The 19,166-nt window shown below is 41.5% G+C and overlaps 1 protein-coding gene across 16 annotated transcripts in view; it reads right to left on the bottom strand.

Annotated features, from left to right (window-relative positions):
• Positions 1-19,166, bottom strand: part of MACF1 (microtubule actin crosslinking factor 1) — a 423,081-nt gene that overhangs the window by 121,058 nt on the left and 282,857 nt on the right. For 13 of the 16 annotated variants that reach the window (XM_033953642.1, XM_033953648.1, XM_033953649.1 and 10 more), the window contains 6 exons: positions 18,270-18,436; positions 11,334-11,493; positions 10,830-11,147; positions 8,143-8,227; positions 1,784-2,025; positions 481-687 (listed from right to left, as the gene is read on the bottom strand). In XM_033953642.1, the coding sequence (XP_033809533.1) occupies positions 481-687; positions 1,784-2,025; positions 8,143-8,227; positions 10,830-11,147; positions 11,334-11,493; positions 18,270-18,436 (1,179 nt within the window). The remainder of the gene's footprint in view (positions 1-480; positions 688-1,783; positions 2,026-8,142; positions 8,228-10,829; positions 11,148-11,333; positions 11,494-18,269; positions 18,437-19,166) is intronic. The other 3 variants (XM_033953650.1, XM_033953639.1, XM_033953641.1) reach the window with 1 other exon arrangement.

The raw sequence follows: 19,166 nt of genomic DNA, 5'->3' as shown, positions 1-19,166 counted from the left end.
ACACAGAAAGCACAAGAAACAACATCACATCAGCATATTATCTTTTCGAAAAATCCCCCCTCCAAACCCTATTCCCAAGAAACGCAGTGGTGACCAAACCTCACAATATCCACAGCCTACAAAACCTCAGAGGTAAAGCTTATGAGCCCCCCAGACCTCAAAGACCCCAGACGTTCCTCAGTGCCATACTGACTGCATGTTTGACTGTGTGTTTGTACGTCTGATGGTGGATGAGGTACGTGAGTGGGTAGGCAATAGTAGTCTATGTGGGCTTGTCCACAACTGAGAGAGTGGGGGCTGTCGTATCAAATGCACGCATGCTGCCAGGACAGGTCATTGCAGTATATTAATTTTAAGAAATAGAAGAAACATTTGCATACGTTGTGTCTAATTTGAGTAACTGCACAGTTCACCAAAAATAAAATCAATTAATAAAATTACCCAAACCTCCCTCCTTCCATAGTTACCTAACTTTCTTACCTGTTGGGACCTTTGGATAGCAGCATCTATCTGGTGCACTCGATGCTCAATGGTGTCCCTGGCCAATCTGTACCGTTCGTTAGCATCTAATACGAGCTTATCCAGTCCTTCACGGGCTCGCCAAGGTACTAGAGCAAGGAGGGCGCTGCTGACCTCGTTCACAGTGTCTAGAACAAGTCTATACTCCATGACCTCCTTCTTCAGCTCCTGCAGAAAATATGCAATGCAACTTCCAGTAAATCCATCCCTATTTCTTTCTCAATACCTGACTTCCTACTTTCCCCCCAGATCATTTAGATCCTTGCAGCAAAATCTTCCTTTCGTGTGCTCTTATGATACCTCTAAACAAGCTGCCCCATCACCTTCCTCCAGCAATTTAAATCAGATATTAAGACCTTTCTTTTTTCTGATGCCTATTAGCTAATTCCAGTTTTGCTGTAGGGACAACTGCGAGCCTGATTTACACATTCCCCCCTCCTTGTTTCCTATCAGATATTGTAGCTCAAACCCCCATTTCCCCCTGTTTCTCCTCTCTTTTCTCATACTACAACATATAAGCTGCTTAGACAACATGCTAAAGAAGATGTGAATAAACCTGGAATGGAATGAAACCAGGGAGTGTTATTGGATCTTAAAATGGAGTGAACCCTATTTGAAAAATGGAGTACAGTGTTCCCCTGCGAATGTGTGTTTCATAAATCGTGGTCATTCGTGGTCTGCTCCGACCGCCTCTTCCTGTAGTAAAGTTGGGCTACATCAATCAGGAGCTGTGTGTGACTTTACTACAGGAAGAGGCGGACGGAGTAGACCGCGAGTGATTTTCTTCACCCGCCGGTACTCCAGCTGCCCTCTCCTGCCTCTCCAGCCTTTTGACAGTTCACTTTTTTTTAAATTCGCGGGGATTTCGGGGGAGTACTGTATTATATTTGGCTACGAAGACCAGTGATTAATAAAAGGTTATATGATGTTATGATGAAAATGTGCTTTTGTGGTATCTATATAGCAATTGACAGCAGCTGTACGGCTAACAAAAATCAAATAAATAAATGAACAGGGACCAAGTTCTGTCCTGCACTAGGCATCATTTAAAAATAGGGCAATTTTGCTTTTGAAGAGGCACGATCTAATGAAGCATGTCTCTGCAGTATTGCACAATCCTGGACAACTAATTTCTCTCTTGCGTAACTGGTATACCAGTGAATCGGTCTCATCATATTACACGCAACTTGGTCAATATGCTTTTCCACACCATTTATATCTGCTAATCCCTAACACCCTCTTCTTCACTTGGCTCGATACTCACCTTCTGCCTCTGCTGGAACTTGGCCATTTCTTCTCCAGTGGGAGACTGTCGTCCACTGGACGTCAGTTCTTCTTCAACTTTATCTAGCCACGTGAGCAGCTCCTCGTGTGCTGACTGGAACTTAGTGGCCAACTGCTGAGCTTGTTCCAACATCCTTAGAGCCTTCAAACTGATAGAGGTAATTTCTGAATATCGAGTCTTGATACCATCCAATTTTTCCTGGATTAACAACACCTCCTCACCTAAGGCGATAAGATGCACTGTGTTACCAAAAGTGTCCTACCCTTCTACACTCCCATGAGCACATGTTCAATTAAGGATGACCCTGAGAAAATGGTGCTGCCATTTCTTCTTTATGATCTTACCAAATTACAGGACATTTCATTTTTCAAAGAAACAATGCTGAATAAGGTTGATTGCATCAGTCAGTACACAATTCCGGATTATTCCCTCGCATGTGAGCTGAGGTCTATTCTTTAACCAGGGTTCAACATACACAACAAACCAATGAAACTAGAGAAAAATTGAATTATTTTCTACACAAGCATCTCTGATCACCAATGCTGTCAATAAAGGGAATATGAGAAAAGACAAAAGAGAGAAGTCTCTTCATCTTGGAAAAGGTAATAAATAGAAAAGAAAATGATACCTTTTTTTTTCTGGACTAACAATATATTTTTTATTAGCACTTTCATCAGATCAGAAATGAGCAAATGTTGACACATACATAAGTGAAACATAAAAGCCTTCCAATGACAAGGGAGGGGGGTAGACCGTGTTAGATGAGAGGTGCACACAACTAGAATTTGGGAACCTCTGCATTCTACAATACTGTGTCACACAATCAGAAGAAATTATTGATAACTTTTAAGAATCAATAAGACAAATTTCAAACTAATTGCAAGGGCATAATAAAGTAAGAACAGAAAGTGCAATGTTCAACCTTGTCAACCAGAGATCTTACAACAGCTTTCTCTCATTTATGCTTTGTTGAAATACAGAAAAAGAAAATGACACAGATAAAGATCATACGGCCTATCCGGTCTGTCTATCCACACCAACTACTAATCTCTACGATCCCTTCCTCTCCCCTCAGAGATCCTTTGTACATAGAAACATGGAAAAAGGCAGAGTTAAGGACATTACGGACTACCCAGTCTGTCCATCCACACCAACTACTAATCTCTATGATCCCTTCCTCTCCCCTAAGAGATCCTTTCTACATAGAAAACATGGAAAAAGGCAGAGTTCAGGACATTATGGACTACCCAGTCTGTCCATCCACACCAACTACTGATCTCTACGATCCCTTCCTCTCCCCTCAGAGATCCTTTGTACATAGAAACATGGAAAAAGGCAGAGTTCAGGACATTATGGACTACCCAGTCTGTCCATCCACACCAAGTACTAATCTCTACGATCCCTTCCTCTCCCCTCAGAGATCCTTTCTACAAAGAAAACATGGGAAAAGGCAGAGTTAAGGACATTACGGACTATCCAGTCTGTCCATCCACACCAACTACTAATCTCTACGATCCTTTCCTCTCCCCTCAGAGATCCTTTGTACATAGAAAACATGGAAAAAGGCAGAGTTCAGGACATTAAGGACTACCCAGTCTGTCCATCCACACCACCTACTAATCTCTACGATCCCTTCCTCTCCCCTCAGAGATCCTTTGTACATAGAAACATGGAAAAAGGCAGAGTTAAGGACATTACAGACTACCCAGTTTGTCCATTCACACCAACTACTAATCTCTAAGATCCCTTCCTCTCCCCTCAGAGATCCTTTGTACATAGAAACATGGAAAAAGGCAGAGTTAAGGACATTATGGCCTACCCAGTCTGTCCATCCACACCAACTACTAATCTCTACGATCCCTTCTTCTCCCCTCAGAGATCCTTTGTACATAGAAACATGGAAAAAGGCAGAGTTAAGGACATTACGGACTACCCAGTCTGTCCATCCACACCAACTACTAATCTCTACGATCCCTTCTTCTCCCCTCAGAGATCCTTTGTACATAGAAACATGGAAAAAGGCAGAGTTAAGGACATTACAGACTACCCAGTTTGTCCATTCACACCAACTACTAATCTCTAAGATCCCTTCCTCTCCCCTCAGAGATCCTTTGTACATAGAAACATGGAAAAAGGCAGAGTTAAGGACATTATGGCCTACCCAGTCTGTCCATCCACACCAACTACTAATCTCTACGATCCCTTCTTCTCCCCTAAGAGATCCTTTCTACATAGAAACATGGAAAAAGGCATAGTTAAGGACATTACGGACTACTCAGTCTGTCCATCCACACCAACTACTAATCTCTACGATCCCTTCTTCTCCCCTCAGAGATCCTTTGTACATAGAAACATGGAAAAAGGCAGAGTAAGGACATTACGGACTACCCAGTCTGTCCATCCACACCAACTACTAATCTCCATGATCCCTTTCTCTCCCCTAAGAGATCCTTTCTACATAGAAACATGGAAAAAGGCATAGTTAAGGACATTACGGACTACTCAGTCTGTCCATTCACACCAACTACTAATCTCTACGATCCCTACCTCTCCCCTCAGACATCCTTTGTACATAGAAAACATGGAAAAAGGCAGAGTTCAGGACATTAAGGACTACCCAGTCTGTCCATCCACACCAACTACTAATCTCTACGATCCCTTCCTCTCCCCTCAGAGATCCTTTCTACTTAGAAAACATGGGAAAAGGCAGAGTTAAGGACATTACGGACTACCCAGTCTGTCCATCCACACCACCTACTAATCTCTACGATCCCTTCCTCTCCCCTCAGAGATCCTTTGTACATAGAAACATGGAAAAAGGCAGAGTTAAGGACATTACGGACTACCCAGTCTGTCCATCCTCACCAACTACTAATCTCCTTCAGAAATCTTCTGTGCTTGTCTCATGCTTTCTGGAATTCAGATACAGTCTCAGTCTCCACCACCTCCACTAGGAGACCGTTCCACTTTTCTACCACCCTTTCCGCGAAGAAATATTTCATATACATGCATTTCTAACAAAAACTTCATCATATGTAAGTGAACAGATACAATTTTCACCATATAGTTTTTTAGCTGTGTCGATGGGTAGTATATCAAATATCACCCTATAGCATAGTATCTTTATAGGGTGATATTGATATATTTGATATACTACCCATATAGTTTGATATACTATCACCATATAGTTTCACCATATGTAAGTAAAGAGATACAATTTTTTTTATTTATTTCATATTTGATATACCACCCATCGACACATTGTGCATTCTCTGCGTACTTCCCCCTGGGTACTCTGGAGCCACATTTCTCTATGAGATGTGCTGTTGGAAGTTTCTCTTTAAAAATAAACCTGTAGGCCCAGAGACTTTAGAAAAAGTCTTTTTTTTTTAGTTTTTGGTGGAACTCGTTATGTCACATTTATAAAATGGAAACGACAATAGCTGTACAGAAGGGGATTTTTAGGAAATTTCAGATTTGGGAACCATTAACAAAATATTGTAATGATTGAATATTTCTTTTCCCCTTAAAAATGCACAGCCAAGATGGGGGAAGGGAGGGAAGGGTTTTTTGATTTGAACATTAAATAAAATATATAGGAATAAGGTTTATGATAGGTTTTTCTTGAATTTAAAGAATGTAATTAAGTAGGGGGGATGGATGATAAATTCTGATAGAGTTTTAACGGAATATTAAGTGTTGTATCTGTTTAAAATGCTATAAATTCTGTTACACTTATTGTAAGTATATTAAAAATGAATAAAACCACAACCTTTAACTTCAGAAAAGGCAATTATGACAGCATGAGAATCATGGTTAAAAAATGGCTCAAGAAAAGGACAGCCGAAATCAAAACGGTCGATCATGCATGGTCCTTACTAAAAAATACCGTCACCGAAGTGCAGAATCTCTACATTCCGCGGATATCCAAAGGAAGGAAAAATAAGAACAAAGGAGAACCAGCTTGGTTAACTAAAGGGGTGAAGGATGCGGTAAGGGAAAAGAGGAACTCATTCAAAAAATGGAAACGCGAACAAACGGAGGTCTAGAACAGTCACAAGGTCGACCAGAAGAAGTGTCACAAGGCGGTAAGAGACGCCAAAAAGGTATATGAGGAAAAGATAGCGCAAGAAGCCAAAAACTTCAAACCCTTTTTTAGATACATAAAAGGGAAAAACCCAGCTAAGGAGGAAGTGTGCTCTCGATGACCAAGGAAGAAAAGGGTGCATTAAGGACGACAAACAGATTGCTGATAGGCTAAATTCATTCTTCGCATCTGTCTTTACCAAGGAGGACACTGCATCACTGCCCGAAGCAAGGAAAGTATTCAAGGGAGAAGATGAGGATAGCCTCACCACAGTGAATGTAGACTTGGATATGATATACTATCAGATCGACAAACTAAAAAGTGACAAGTCCCCTGAACCAGATGGAATTCACCCAAGAGTGCTAAAGGAACTTAAGGTAGAAATAGGAGAGCTATTATAATCCCTAGCTAATTTGTCAATTAGAACCGGCCAAATACCAGACGACTGGAAGATAGCAAATGTCATCCCAATCTTCAAAAAAGGATCGAGAGGAGAACCAGGCAACTATAGACCTGTGAGTCTTACGTCGGTTCCTGGGAAGATGGTAGTGCAACATCTGGATAATCACAATCTGATGAGAGCCAGTCAACACGGCTTCAGGAAGGGGAAGTCATGTCTGACGAACTTGCTTCAATTTTTTGAAAAGGTGAACAAACAAATTGATAGCGGAGACCCGGTGGACATAATATACTTGGACTTTCAGAAATCATTCGATAAGGTCCCACATGCAAGGCTTATGAGGAAACTAGAAAGCCATGGAATAGAGGGGGAAATACTAAGATGGATAGGCAGATGGCTGGAGAACAGATTGCAAGAGGGTAGGCATAAATGGGAAGTTCTCGGACTGGAAAAAGGTGACAAGCGGTGTGCCCCAGGGCTCGGTTCTTGGGCTCATTTTATTCAATATCTTCATAAATGACCTGGAAGAGGAAACAACAAGTAATATAATCAAGTTTGCAGATGACACGAAACTAAGTCGGACAGTTGGGTCACTAATGGACAGTGAAGAACTCCAAAGATATTTGAACCAGCTAGAGAAATGTGCGGAAAAGTGGCAGATGAAGTTTAATATAGAAAAATGCAAAGTGATGCACCTGGGCAGGAAAAACAAGGAACATGAATATAAAATGTTAGGTGTGACATTGGGCAAGAGCGAACAAGAAAGGGACTTGGGGGTACTGATTGACAGGACCCTGAAGCCGTCAGCGCAATGCGCAGTGGCAGCAAAGAAGGCAAACAGGATGTTGGGCATGATAAAGAAGGGAATCACGAGTAGATCGGTGGACGTCATAATGCCACTTTACAGAGCAATGGTCAGACCACACCTGGAGTACTGTGTCCAACACTGGTCTCCCTACCTAAAGAAGGATGTGACCCTGCTGGAGAGGGTGCAGAGGCGAGCCACGAAGCTAGTAAAAGGTATGAAAAATTTGAGGTACAAAGAATGCCTCAGAAAACTGGGCTTGTTCACCCTTGAGAAGAGAAGACTGCGAGGAGATATGATAGAGACTTTTAAAATATTAAACAGATTCTACAAAATAGAGCAAGAAACATCGTTATTCACATTGTCAAATGTGAATCGGACAAGAGGTCATGGACTGAAATTGAGAGGCAACAGGCCCAGGACAAATACCAGGAAGTTCTGTTTCACACAGCAAGTGGTGGACGCTTGGAATGCTCTCCCGGAGGAGGTTGTGACGGAAACCACCATTCTGGGTTTCAAGGGCAAGTTGGATGCACACCTTCTTGCAAATCACATTGAGGGATACGGGTAAACAAGGTCTTCATCAGGGAACACCTGGCTTGGCCTCCGCGTGTGCGGGACACCGGACTAGATGGACCAAAGGTCTGATTTGGTGAAAGCGTTTCTTATGTTTAAAGAATTGGAAAAAAATAAATAATAATTTTCCTTTGTAATTGTCAAATATATTCTTTTAATAAACCAGTTTAATTATTTAATCTTCTTTTTTTTTTTATTCTTTATTCATTTTATAATTCACAAGTGTACAGTAAATATCAAACAATTAGAATACAATATCACTTGAAAATCTACCATATCATACAACAAAAAGATATAACCCCCACCCCTTCCACTTCCATATACAACAAAAAATATACCACATGAATATAATATCTTATCATTCATATATATTATTAATAGAAATTCAACCCCCCCCCATCTATTCCAAAGTTGCAAAGGAATCACCTTGAGCAGTTCAGAACTTACAGCTGATTTCAATCTCTACTGACCTGTAGTTTGTTTTAGAAGTGCTTGTCCATTTCTAATGGCTTGCTCCACATTCTTCTTTCTATCCACAATCTCCTCATTCAAGGCCTGAAAAGACATCACAGGCCTTCATATTAAATGACTGCTAAAAGCTGAACAAAGAGGATACAGGTACAAGAACAGCACAATTCTTGGGAACTGGGTCTTGAATCTATCCAAATCAGCAGAGACAAAACAAACTTTTAGCACTTGTCTGCTGCCACCATTTTTCCTCTTGAATCAGGTTCCTATCTCATCCTGGATAGTCTTCCATGGACAGGACAGAAATTTTCATGGCACTGCTTGTCCCTTCTCTCTATTATGTCAGAGCAACCTAATACTTAGGGCTTCTAGCTTGAATAGAGGAGAAGAAGATCAGACAGATTCAAGCCCGAGTGCCCGCCTTAACAGTCAAGAGAGAGACATTAAGAAAGCACAAGGTTCAACATAGCTTTTAAAAAGAAGAGGAGTACAGCCATCCCAATGACTGGTTTCCAAAATTTTAGGAGTATTTAAAGTCTTGAGTAAATATCTGAGGAATAAGTAATGTGTGGAAACTTAGGGCTCAGGTTGATAGTCTTAAATCTCCGTTGAAACGTCAAAAGAACTTGGGATCTTTGAGATGCTAATGAAGAAGCCATGAATACCTACTGTGTTACTGTTTCTTTTAAAACAATGATTAGTAGGGTTTTTTTTAGCAACAGATAAAAAATAACCCAAACTAATCATGTCAAACAAAATCATGCTCTTGATTACATATCCCTTGAGACTCTGTGTTTTTAGGTATCCCTGAAAGGAGTAATTGGACAATCTTGGGAAAGGAGCTCCAGTGAAATCATGCAAGTATACAGCAAGTTGAAAAATGAGAAAATGGGGTGTTTCCTCTTTCTTCCATTTGAAAATTTATTCATGGGTAGCAGGGGCTGCAGAGCTCCTCTATGAAGGATTTCCTGTGGGGAACAATGGGAGGGACCCCACCAGCAAATTCTGTTCTTCACTGGTGCCCACGTTGCCTCCTAGTGCCAGCAAGTCCTCAACAGTAAGTTGTTAAGGATTCTGGAGGACTCTCCTTTATTGGAAAGCAATCAAGGTGGAGGTTGAAAGGTGAGAAGGTTATTGTCGAATAGGTGGGGCGGAGAGGGCGTGATTCTTCCCCCATGTACCCCAACACCCCACTTTCTTGAACTCCTCCCCACCCCCATATTCCCTCTCTCCTTCAGCCCCTTCTCTTTTTCCTATAGCCTCACACCCTATATTCTCTCTCTTTACCTCCCTTCTTCCTCTTAACCTATACCTTTTGCTTACTTTTCCTGCAGGGTCTCTGCTGGCAGAAAAATTGATCAAGGCCACAGCTGTGGCAAGATCAGTGGAGCTTGCACGTGGGAACATCGTTTCCTAATTGCCGCCACTGTGGCCTTGCTCAATTTTTCTGGCAGTGGGGGATGGGTTCCCACCAGCAGTTCTACCAATCTTTACCACAGTGGCTGCAATCTCTTTTCCGTCCTCTGCCGATAGGGCTTGGCCTCCACTGCAGCCTGGCAAGCAAAACAGGGAGAAAAATCTCCACAACTGCAAACACGAACAAACCAACAGTGGAGCTGTTTAAAGTTCCTGGTGTACAACTTTGTTTCAAAACTCTGAATAAGAGTGTGATGGCTTGACACTTTCACTACTATGTATAACAGAAGAGATCATGTGACAAAGCAATCCACTTGTGATAAACTTTCACTACTATGCAGAGCAACTCACATCATGAGCTACCAATATATGAGAGAAACACTCCCTGGATGAAGTTTTCATAAATTCCATCAAACTGTTGGGGGGGTGGATGGGATGCCTGCTGGCATCTGCAGGAACTTTTTTTTAAAATACATATGTTTATTTGTGCAGTCTGCCCCAGACTCACTGGATAAAAATGCCCAATGGTCACCCTGACAAAAGTATAAATGAGTAGATTTTCCATGTTTATTTGTCAGAGAATTCAATCTGAATAGTCCTTAAGAATTCAAAGCTTGGAATCTGCTCACTAGTTTCCAGCTCCAGATGAAAAGCTCATTTGTGCAGTCGCTAAGCTCTGCAAAAGCTGAAATCTGTAAACGGGCTGGTTTGGAAGAACTACAGCAGTTTCTACTAACTCCAGAACTAGAGAATGGCATCCACAGTGCCAGCGCTCAAGATGCTTTCTTCGTACAAGCACCATACTACTACTGCTATTCATTATTTCTATAGCGCTACCAGAGGCACGCAGAGCTGCACAGACTCACAAAGAAGAAGAAAGAGCTTACGACCTAAACCTCTGTCTTGCTCCCATGGAGACGGGCAGCTGGTCGGCCTTTACCCCGTCACCAGCATTCTGACGACAACCCAGCAGCACTTTAAAAGAACAGACCAGAAGACAAACATCCCGGTCACTTACCTGTAGCAAACGTTAACTTGAATGAACTACTGATGAGTCCTGCAACCTATTACAACCTCACCATCCTCATCTTTTTCCTAATGGTAGGACAACTCCCAGAAGAGGTGAGGAATTGTTATTGCCCAGGGATGCTTTTAACTTGTGTCCAACATCTAGCTTACAGCCTTTTCTGATTCTAACTATGTTCATTAAAACTGAGACAAGAAAAGTGAAGAATGAAAAGAAAAAACTTAAAACAATGGAAAATGTCAATACCAGTTGGTCAGCAAGCTCTCTCTGCAAGACCTCCCGATTGTAATCCTTGACAGACACAAATCGGAGCTTGTCCTCTAACTCAGCCAGCCAGTTCAGCAGCTCCATCTCCTCCTCCCCAAACAGGCGGGCATTGGACAAGGCCAGCTCAAGCAGGACTGCCTTTCGGCAGCACCGATCTTGCATCTCGCTGTACCATGCCTGCACAGAGTCTAGCTTCTCTGTCAGCATGCTGCGGTCAACCAAGGAAGTGAGTTTCTGCCCAATCCTGACCATCTGCTCCACCCCAGCTGCATGGCTCAAGATGTCCTCTTGGAGGGCCTGAAAGTCCAGGGTGAAACAAATGGCAAATGAATGGAAAAACTGAAATGAAATGAAGAAACGTAAATGAAATAAAGCAAAACAATCTCAAAATGAAAATGTGAAAGGAAAGAAATGGCAGCTGTTACGAGCCACCCGTTTGAACCTGAAAGTGGAGGCCGTCACCCTGACCCACGCTGGTCCTACCTTGTGGTGTACGATCTGCTGCTGAATTTTGACAGTCTGGGTACCAATAGGCTCTGAATTTGCCAGTTTCTTCTCTGTGCTCGTTAGCCACTCGGAAATGGGTTCTGTTGTTTCATGGAATTCTTTCGCCAGAACCAGAATGTCTTCCAGCTGTTTTTGCCTAGGCCAGAAAGAGAAAAATTAAATCTGCTTTGTACAAGTTGTTGGTTTTTTTACATCCCACCAATTCAAATACCAGACACCTGACTTTTTCTTGAATGTTGTTACCTCCTAATGGGAGGCTCTTCCATGCAAATACTTCCTTGTGCTACTGCCGAGTCTACCCTTTCTGAAATACAAGTGCACGATATAAGATCCGATCTCGAGCATCTCCTCTCCTCTCAGGTACAAATGTTTTATTGAGATTGTTGCATCTCATCTGACATGCACCATTTTAACAAGCCTCTCAGGACTGCCTTTCTAAAAAACAAAACACACCCTCGTAGGCCCTGGGATGGGTTTTGTCTGCCATCATTTCCTATGTTGCTATAAAACTTGTGGGTTCGGTGGCATGCCCTGTCAGTTTCTATGCGTCAACTGACCATGCTTTGTCAATTTAGAAAAGAGGTAAAAACTGTATTATTTGCACATGCTTTTGCCACCAGCTATGTAGGCCAATGAGTTAGGCTGTGGTTGGTACCAGCTTTGAACCGTCTTTTTGAAGATGTATTTTATGATTTCTTTTCCTGTGCACTTCTATTGTATTCTATTGTTTGTTATTTGCTGATTTTGTATGTTTACATTGGTCCCCGCCTAGACTTGTAGATGGGCAGGCTACAAATAATTTTAAATAAACATCCCGCTTAATCCAGAGTTTTTAGCAGGTTAGCAGACCTAGGTATAGCCACCACAATAAATCAAACTACCAGCATAACATATGTTGTGAATATCAATGTTTTACAATTGTAGACCCCATTCATAAAGAAGTGCCATATCCGTGTGTAAATAAAACAGTGTTAAGCAAACTGCTTGAAACTAAATGAAGTGTGGACTTCCATTGACTACCAACAATTCTAAACAATGATTTTCTATATACCTCAGGACGAAATAACCTCTGACCACTGACTATCCTGTCAACCTCTGGTTACGCTTCTATATCCTCTATAATAAAACCCTAAGTTTGCATGCACACTTAGGACGGTGTGTTCCCTGACAGCCGAATTCTATTTCAGGCACGTGGGGCGATTTCAGCGGCGGTGGCGGTTTGGCCCTGAGCGCTCTTCCGCCTGTGTGGTGTGCATTGGCGTTTGCACCAGTGCAAAGGATCCGGTGGTTAATCGGGACCCGATGGACCTGGAAGTCATTGAGTCTGTGGCAGTGGGGAAAGGGGGAGCAGGGAAGAGGTGAACCCTGAAGGAAGGGAGAAGGCCTACTACTGGACAGGGGGAGCAGGGAAGAGGTGAACCTGGAAGGAAGGAGAAAGCCTACTGGTGGACAGAGGGAGTAGGGAAGAGGTGCTCTGGACAGGGTGGGAGGTAAAAGGAGGGGAGAAGGCCTACTGCTGGACAGGGGGAGCAGGCAAGGGGTGGTGGTGGACAGCCGAGGAAACAGAGAGAAAGAAAGACAGGCAGACACATCTATTCTAGCACTCGTTAATGTAACCAGCTTAAAGACTAGTTTATCTATAACGAGCATTTGTGATTCACTCCACCAGCAGAGTTCTCACAGCAAAGTACAAAGTAATTAGCCAATCCGACTGCCATATAAGAAAATGGTTAAAATGCCATCAGAGATAAGGAGAGGCTGAGCCTTATTGATTCATGCAGCAGATGGGACTAGACGGGGCAAGGAGGTTGGGTAACAATCATGCAATAACCAAAACAATAAAACCAGGCCTAAACAGGTATTTCAATTTAGTCAACCATCACTCTAAAAATATAATACACTATTACACACTCTCAAAATGAGAAAAGAAAAGTCTCTTTCTTCTTTAAACCCAGCCTTGACAAATTTCCTTTGAAACTAGAAGCCAGCCTAAAATCGTAGGGCCTAATATTCAAAAAAACCAAACAAACAGATGAGCACCTAGTTTTAGGCTTCTCAGTGTGTGACCTATTTTTAACTGAAAATTCATCTCAATTTAGGAGCTTAAAAGTAAAAATTGTGCAATTATGTTGTCACTCTCAGAATTTGTTAACTCAGCCAATCAAAAGAGATATCCTCTCAGACATACAACATGTGAATCAGAATTTCTGGTGTATTGTATTATATGCTCCTGCTTGAAATTATATATCGAATAAACTTCTAGGCAACTGAGATTCCGCCTTAAGGAACACAGAAGCGCCCTTAATAGAAAAAGTACGCACAATGGTACAACACTGTCTGGAACACAAACATGATTTTTTTCAGCTGAAGCATTGTGTATTAGATCACATTAAAGAAAATATTTCTGGAGGCAACAGACGTTTGTGCCTGCAGCAGAGAGAACAGCAATGGATTTATGAACTGGGAACAGTAATTCCAGAGGGTTTGAAATCCTGTATAGAGTGGTGGTATTTTTACTAATCATTTCTTCTTAAAGCCCAAACAGATCAAAATTCAGAATTGCCCTGAGTTGGACATCCAATGAAACGAGTCCATGACTTCCCTTTGCATTGACGTGGCAGGGAAGGATTGGTTAGAATCGCACATAAATAGCTGAGACGCCACAGTTGCCGTAGGACACTGTAGAGATCGCAGGACAACTGAACAGTGAGTTGAATTCACTCAAAATTGTTAAAAGATACACTAGAGAGCTGTATGACGAATGTTGGGAGTCCATAAGCCCTGAGGAAGTGGCTCTATAGCCGTGAAACGTTGGCAAGGCAAAATCAAGGACCCACAGTTAAAGTTGCTAAGAATCTAAAGTCCTAATAACACAACTAACATGGCATTAAGTCACTACCGACGAAAGATTTTTGCTGATGATGTGGGTGGAGGTGGTACAGCATAAGCAACTCAACCAAGAGACTTGAGGCTTTTTCTTTCATCAGCTCTTCCAAAGTGGTACTTTTTTGAATTGGAGCTTAAAAGTTATACGTATAAGTTTAGGCCTGCTATTTATGAGCCTAATTTCTATGGACCTAGTACTGAACACTAGTACAAAGCTCTAGTTTCATTTGCCCATTTTTAATGGTCTTACACTTAGGAGCTATTTTGGTGAAATTTTGAATACAAATGTGAGCACTCAGAGGCCAATTTAGAAGCATAAATCTTGTCAATATCAGGCCCTTAGAAGCTAGTCATCAAGAAGCTTCTCATATTACCCCCCAAAAAGACTGAGAACAGCTCCTTTAGGGCCTGATGCACTGCTCTCCCATTCTATGGGAAAAGAAATAAACAAGATGGCTACAAAATACCATACAATGCTAGCCAAAGCCAGAAACCCACTCTCCCCCCACTCCCCATAACAAACATATAGCTTGAGATTTCTTTCTTGACATGACTAATTAACATATGACCCCTGACAACTGCCCCTGAAGTACGGGTCACGCTTTTGTGGGAAGCTACAGGCCAGTAAGCCTTACCTCGATGGAGGAAAAGTAATGGAGATAGTAAACATTTTACAATCCAGTGGGTTGAAGATGCAAAGCAACATGGATTTTAGCAAAGCCTTTGATGCAGTTTCCCACAGGAATCATATTAGACCAGTATTTAACATTAGCAGAACATACTAACTCAGTGGTAAAAAAAAATGCTTTTTTGCACTGTGGAAACTAAGAACTATAAAAAAATATTTTGACCCTTTATCGTTCAGACTATTGGTGCAGGCATTAATTTTATGTACTTTACACTATTGTAACATCATCTATTTAGGAGTGCCCAAAAAATACTAAGGAAATTAAGGATAATTCAGAATATGGCTAACTGACTGATTTTTGGTTTAAAAAAAGAATGACCATATTAGTCCATATTATTGTTTACTTCATTGGCTGCCTTTGGAGGCAAGAGTATTATTCAAATTTTCCTGTATCTACTTTAAGCTGATATCGTCCCCTAGGGCCAGAAGTCTGGTCTTAAACTCGTTTCGCTGATGATACCATGTGCTCTCAGCTGTTTCCCCGGGATGGTTGGTGGGTTGTTTGGGTGAGTGTGACTGGAGGGTATGAATGGATGGGTGTGTGTGGAGTTAGTTGAGTAGGATGAGACTCAATTCTGTGGGTGGGTGGTAGGGGTTCGGTTGTCTTGTTTACTACGTGCTGAGCGGCATAAGAACACAGCTTGCTCAGCATTCTCTTTTCTTTCTTGCTGGTTTTGGGTTATGGGTAGGGCTTCAGGGTGGGGGTTGGGGTTGGGGTTGCGGTGGGAGTCTGTGATTGGGAGTGGGGGGGGTTGGGGGGATTCTTTGGGGGGGGGGGAATTGTTTGGTTGTACGTTTGGTGATCTCGACCTTGTTGTACTGTTGTGCTGTATTGTGTATTTACTGATTGTGCACCAATAAAACATGATTTATACTAAGTTGATATCGAGATTGTCTCCAGCTTACCTCTTTTCTCATTTTGTGTTATACAGACCATCAAGGGAAACTAGAAATTTTTACTTATTTGCTTATCCAAAAATTAATAGGTGTAAATTACATTACATTACATTAGAGATTTCTATTCCGCCACTACCTTGCGGTTCAAGGTTATAAGACCTTCTTAGATAGGACCCTAGCGTTTCAAGCTGGTAGACAGCAATCCTGGCTAGGTAAATGTATTCAACAAGCTATGTTATCTTATTGCTCTTTTTGGAAATTAATTAAGACCACTTACCTAATGAGAGTTTTACATTGAAACTGTATTTTAACATCTGCATTTTTATTGTATTATTATATTTCGCTGATTGTCCAGCTCTTTTTACTGTAAACCGCCTAGAACATTTGGTTATGGAGGTATAAAAGAATAACATTATTATTATTATTATGAATAAATGGTCAACCAGAGGATGAGTCCCAAAGTGGCCAACTGGATATAAAACTGGTTGATGGACAGATGACGGAGAAAGATGGGGGGCAATGAAGTGTCTCGAGGGTTGATCCTCAGACCAGCTCTGTTCAACATCTTTGCACGTGCCTTTTTGAAGACAACACAAAGATCTGCAACACAGAAAAAGTGGACAACATTAGAAGTGAAATACTGCTTGGTAGTTCAGTGTGTAAAGAGAAGAACTGCAAGCTATAGGAGGAGAGAGACTGAGATCTCAAAGTGACCAAAAAGTAACAAGGCAGTTGCAACAGCCAGGGTCATAAGGTAGTGTTAATGATCCTGTACAAATCACTTGGAGTATTGCATTCAGATTCGGAGGCCATATGTCACGAAGGATTGGAAAAAAAAACAAACTTGAAGCACTTCAGAGGTGACCAAAATGGCGTGGGATTGCATCGGAAGATGTCTGAGACGAAACAAGAAAATCTGAATACATAAACCCTGCAGGCAAAGGAGGTATGATACACATGTTTAAATACTTGAAAGATATTAAGTAAAACATCTTTTCAAAGAGATGAAGATGTCAAACTAGAGGGCATGAAATGAAGCTGGAGGAAATGTTTTTTGAGAGCATGGCAGATGCATGGAGAAGACAAAAGCAATGATGGACGGAATTTAAAAAATGCACCGATATGGGATGGAGTGGTCTCTGATAGTATCAGTCTTTCCTATTTTAACTCGGAGTTCTTTTCTTTTAAATTACTGTTAGTAAACCACTCTGACCTTTGTTGAATATTAAATAAATTTAGAGAGAGAGTGGAATGCCGAGAGTGACAGATACAACTCAAAACAAAGATATAGAGGGATGGCAGGTACAGTCATAAAGAACGGCACGGAGTGATATGGTTTGTGGGGAGTAGCAGATACAGCCCAAAACAAAGTCAGATGGGGAGGGGTAATACCTTCGCCCAGTTTTCTCTCTTCCCACCTGAGAAAGCCAGCAAGCTCTTCCTGACCTGCGGCTTTTATGCCATGTAGTGTTAGTGGTCTAATGTAAATCTGGTAGTTTCAGTTCTTGAGACCATCAGATTTGCATCAAAGTGCCAGCATGTGTGGTTTAAACATAATGAGGATCATAGATGCAGATGTAGAAGAGCCGTTTCTCTTCAGCAATGGTATCAGTAGCTAAATTGTGCTTAAACAAACTTTCCTTAGCATCCTTAATGGACCATTCCAGAAAGTTGGAGACTTGTGTCCATCTATCAACAGGTGGAGACAGAGAGAACAGTTTCTAATTAAGTACCAGACTTTAGTTATCATGATTATGCATGGACAGGTTTGAACATCAAAGAATGTCAAGTGCCTAATGGTCCCAGTTGCCAAGTTAAGATACACCTCCTTAGACAAGGCTATAGCGCCATATTCAACAGAGCCATTTCTTTGGGATTTCTCAGAGGTGTCTTGCTAGTATGTGCATGGGACATTTATCCTGCAAAAAGATTAAATAATAAATAAAGGAAGAAAAAGAAGGAAAATGCAACAAAATGCTTTCCTGTTCTTATCTGTTGACTGTTAACTTGGAGCCTGAAGGATGAAATTGATACTCAAAATAAATGTTATAATTTAAGAACATAAGAATAGCCTTACTGGACCAATGGCCCATCAAGCCCTGTAGTCCGTTCTGACGGTGGCCAATCCAGGTCACCAGTACCTGGCCAAAACCCAAGGTGTAGCAATATTCCATGCTACCGATACAGGGCAAGCAGACTATGGACTTTTCCTCCAGGAACTTGTCCAAACCTTTCTTAAAACCAGCTACGCTATCCGTTCTTACCACATCTTTTGCATAACATTCTTCCATCAAAGCTCAGAAGTGACTAACTGTTGAGGGAAAGCTTTTCTACTTAGTGCACTGTAACTCCAAAAGAGGAGAAAGAAACACGTCATTTCCCGGCACCTCACAATTCTGCCATGACTGCACTTTCCCTGTGTCCTGAGGAGTGACTGTTACCTCGCTGCTGCTTTGTTCAGTAATCCTTTCCATCTCTTTCCAAGGTTTTCCAGCTGTCCAAGGATTTTCTCTTTGTCAGTAGGTTCAGCCGACTCTGCTATTCGCTTGCCTTCTGTCTGAATCATTTCTACTGTGGGCTTGCGGTCATCCAGGAGACGCTGAAGCAGCTTTCACAGAAATATTGAAAAGAAGAAGAAAAAGTTAGCTAAATGGAATCTGCCACCAAATTTCTAATATGTTTGGAAACCAACAGTTGTCAGCATTAAGATCAAGACCAATTAGTATCTTATTGCAAAGCACGCTTGAAACAGGATTCTCTCTTTTCCTTTCAACAAAGGAAGTCTGACTCTTAAAAGCTGATCTCTGCTTTGGTCACAAATGCGCACAGAGAAGTGTGAAGAAGCATTTGAAGCACAACTGTTTTCATTTCAAGTAGAAAACATAACCTTTTAAAATAAAACCCAGCACAGAAACATGGATGAATGAAGGCAGATAAAGCCTGCCCATCTATGCAACCTCTCTCCCTTAAGATTATATGTTCATGTTTGTTTGATTTCATTTGTTTTATTGAATTATGAATGTAACGATATGTAAACGTTTAGGTTTAAACGGTATACAAATTTTTAAAATCAATAAATAGAAAGGAAATCAATGCCTACTCACCACAATAATTCTCCAATGACCCCCAGATCTCTACAAAGCCGTTATAACTACCCTTCTGCACAACAATTGCTCCCCCCATCTGATGGATGCATGTGTTTTGTTGAGGGGAGGGGGGGAAATTGGATGATTGGTGTTTTTGTTTGATGATTGGATTTCTGTTGGGGAGTTGTTGGGTGGGGGGGAAAGGGTTATAGTTTCTACTTTAATGGATTATATGTATAAGAATGTCAAGTG

The sequence above is a fragment of the Geotrypetes seraphini genome, chromosome 8 (genome assembly GCF_902459505.1).
Source record: "Geotrypetes seraphini chromosome 8, aGeoSer1.1, whole genome shotgun sequence".
Classification (NCBI taxonomy): domain Eukaryota; kingdom Metazoa; phylum Chordata; class Amphibia; order Gymnophiona; family Dermophiidae; genus Geotrypetes; species Geotrypetes seraphini.
The sequence above is the reverse complement of the archived record's forward strand: the minus strand, read 5'-3'. Positions and strand labels throughout refer to the sequence as shown.